The sequence below is a fragment of the Galeopterus variegatus genome, unplaced genomic scaffold (genome assembly GCF_000696425.1).
Source record: "Galeopterus variegatus unplaced genomic scaffold, G_variegatus-3.0.2 Scaffold2127, whole genome shotgun sequence".
Lineage (NCBI taxonomy): Eukaryota > Metazoa > Chordata > Mammalia > Dermoptera > Cynocephalidae > Galeopterus > Galeopterus variegatus.
Window position 1 is genome coordinate 112643 of NW_007728238.1, and position 3291 is coordinate 115933.

The 3291-nt window shown below is 39.7% G+C and overlaps 1 protein-coding gene across 3 annotated transcripts in view; it reads left to right on the forward strand.

Annotated features, from left to right (window-relative positions):
• HMG20A (high mobility group 20A) overlaps positions 1 to 3291 on the forward strand; it is an 85089-nt gene that overhangs the window by 58542 nt on the left and 23256 nt on the right. For all 3 annotated transcript variants that reach the window (XM_008580567.1, XM_008580566.1, XM_008580568.1), the window contains one exon: positions 1580 to 1727. In XM_008580567.1, coding sequence (XP_008578789.1) covers positions 1580 to 1727 — 148 coding nt within the window. The remainder of the gene's footprint in view (positions 1 to 1579; positions 1728 to 3291) is intronic.

Below are 3291 nucleotides of genomic sequence, written 5' to 3' on the forward strand. Positions count from 1 at the left end.
AATGGTGGCCGCGGAGCGCATGAACTGGCGCCCGTGCGCGTCAGGGCGCATGCGCGCAAAGTTATGCCCAACAACCAATTTGGAAGCCTCTGAATTACTTTTGCCTTATTTTTTCTTTGCTGTTTATATTCAATCGGTCATTAAGTTTTCTCCATTCTACTTATTAAGTATCTCTTACCTTTCCCCTACTCTCCATTCTGCCTGCCTTTGTCTCTCAGTTAAGTCTATTGCAGCAGTCTCCTGATAGGTCTCCTTTCCTCCTGTTATACCCTGTTCTTTCTGCCTGGAATGATATTGTCTACCTGATGAATGCCTATTCATCTTTCAAGACCTCCTCTGTAAAATCTTCCTTAACATATTGTCTATACATATAAAATTCATCATACCCTCTACTGGGCCTCTATGTCACTTTTACAAACCTCTATTTCATTACTTATATTACATTGTAATTATTGCCTATAACCCTATGGAGTGTGCATTCTTTCAGAATAAGGACTGAATATTACTCTATTATCTATCTTTCTGCTACCCTTATCTTCCTAACTCACCCCACCACAAAAAAAAAAAGGAAAAAAAAAAAAACCCTCCTTAGGACATGGTGTTGCTTTTTCTTCCATTCCTTTATCCACATGTGATAGAATAAGTCAATCTTATCCTTACCGTCATCTGTACCTTCTTGTGTCCACTTTTCAGAAGGATGAGATCTGTTTGCTAACTCATCTGGAACAGAATGGTGGAAGTAGGAAAGAAGTACATCTGTCTGATTTATTAACATTTATACCTGAGCCTACTGAACTTGAGAATATTGTTCTTAGGGCCGACCTGTGGCGCACTCGGGAGAGTGCGGCGCTGGGAACGCAGCAACGCTCCCGCCGCGGGTTCGGATCCTATATAGGAATGGCCCAGTGCGCTCACTGGCTGAGCGCGGTGCGGGCGACACCGCACCAAGGGTTGCAATCCCCTTACGGGTCACGAAAAAGACAAAAAAAAAAAAGAGAGAGAGACTATTGTTCTTAGATGATCTGGTTGTCAGTAAACACTGTAATCCAAGAAGGAATAGTCTATGGAATGTACCATAAGAGATTTTTCTTATGCCCTTTAAGAAGTCTCTTTTAGGAAGATAAGGGGCAAACTGCCTCTACAACTCCCATGTCTATTCACCTTTTCCATTAATGGTGATTTCCCTTTTCAGTGGAGATACATGAAAGGTAGCATAGCATATAAAAGTCAGATTCTTGCATGCACAGAGCTAAAACATGAAGTCTATGTTGAGGGGAGAGGTCTTTTTTTTTTTTTTTTTTTTTTTTTTTTTGGCAATGATTATAATTGTTATTGGTGGGAGACTTCTTTATGGAACCGACTTGGTTTAATCAAGGACTGCAACCATTTTTTTAAACACCAAATGCCCTGTAACTTCTATGGAGGTGTAGTTTACATTTATACAGATTGTAGTGGGGGGATTGATTCAAGGACTGGCATCTGCTTTTGCTGGTGGGGAAATTTGTCTTGAACATTGGTAAATAGGAGGAGTTTTTGATGCTGTTAATACTGAACTTTTGCACTTCTGCCTGTTATTCAGGTTAACCCATTCAGAGGTTCCATATAGTAGTGGAGCCGCATCATCCACCAACAATCCAGAATTTGTGGAAGATCTCTCTCAAGGTCAATTGCTTCAGAATGAGTCTTCAAATACAGCAGAAGGCAATGAACAGAGGCATGAAGATGAGGTAAGCTGAAATATCTCCTCCTGTTACTGTCCTCTGAAGCTTCTGGAGAAGCAGTCAGCAAGGGAGGTGTTTATCAGGATGTTCATCATCTGGCCTTCTTACATTCTTGGGCTGATTCCTGCAGAATTTTTTTTTTATATTTCTTGTCTTACATAGAACCATATTAATGGTTTTAATGGCATAGTGACAGGTAGACTCTCTTTTTTCCCCCTGCCTAAGAAATTTATATCTACCTCATATTAGATGCTCAACAAGCGCTTGTTGAATGAGTGAACACTTTAATTAAATAAGTAATTCATGAGAAATCTACTTGCCCTTGCTCAGGGTCACACTGCTTACCAAACCCTGCAGCATGGAGACATATGTGCCCAAAGGATTCATACTACTAACCCAGTCCTTCACCCTCCCATAGGGGGCACCTTTCTGTACTTCTCACAATGGTTCCATATGGGCCTGGGTAGTCATGCCTTGGACTTTCAGTGTTCTTTACAAATAACTGATTAGATTATCTATGTTTTAAAGGCACTCTTTTTTTAGCCAGAAAAGAGTACCACCATTGATTTTTATCTCCTTTCTTATTTTAAAAGAGCTATTTTTTTTTTTATCTATCCTGTTGACATTCTTTTTTTTTGGGGGGGGGGGGGACCATTGATTTTTATCTCCTTTCTTATTTTAAAAGAGCTATTTTTTTTTTTATCTATCCTGTTGACATTCTTTTTTTGGGGGGGGGGGGACCAGTAAGGGGATCGCAACCCTTGGCTTGGTGTCGCCCGCACCGCGCTCAGCCAGTGAGCGCACTGGCCATCCCTGTATAGGATCCGAACCCGCAGCGGTAGCACCACTGTGCTCCCAGCACCGCACTCTCCTGAGTGAGCGATGGGGTCGGCCCCCTGTTGGCATTCTTAAAGATTACAGTGAATGCTTAAAGCTTCTTAAACATCTTAAAATCCTTAGTAGCCTAATGTTACTAGATTTATTTAAAAAAAAAAGCAACCAACACCAAATAACTAATACCAAGTACACCATTTACCTAATGGTGAATTATTGCACCATCTCATATATTTGGAGGAGTAGAGTACTACAATTAATATTTAGATGTTTTGTCCCTTTTTATTTATCTTTCTCTTATCTGAAATAAGAATTCTCATATCCATAAAACATTATCAATTGATAATATGCTGTGTGTAGTTGTAAAATTATGAAGCAGAAATATGATGTACCTTATATCTCCTTTAAAGGGCCAGGTAAAGGGGCTATGGTTAAACATCAGTGGTACCTCAATTCTTTCTTTTTATATATATAGTTTTTTTCAGCAATGATTTAATCTTTTTTTTTTTTTTTTTTTAATTTTGTCGATATACAATTGTGGCCCATTACCGAAAACTCCCTCCCTCCTCTCTCTCCTCCCTCCCACCCAACAATGTCCTTTCTGTTTGCTTGTCGTATCAACTTCAACGAATTGTAGTTGTTATGTCTTCTTCCCCCCGCACCGGTTTTTTTTTTTGTGTGTGTGTGTGTGTGCGAATTTATTTATTTATTTTTAGCTCCCACCAATAAGTGAGAA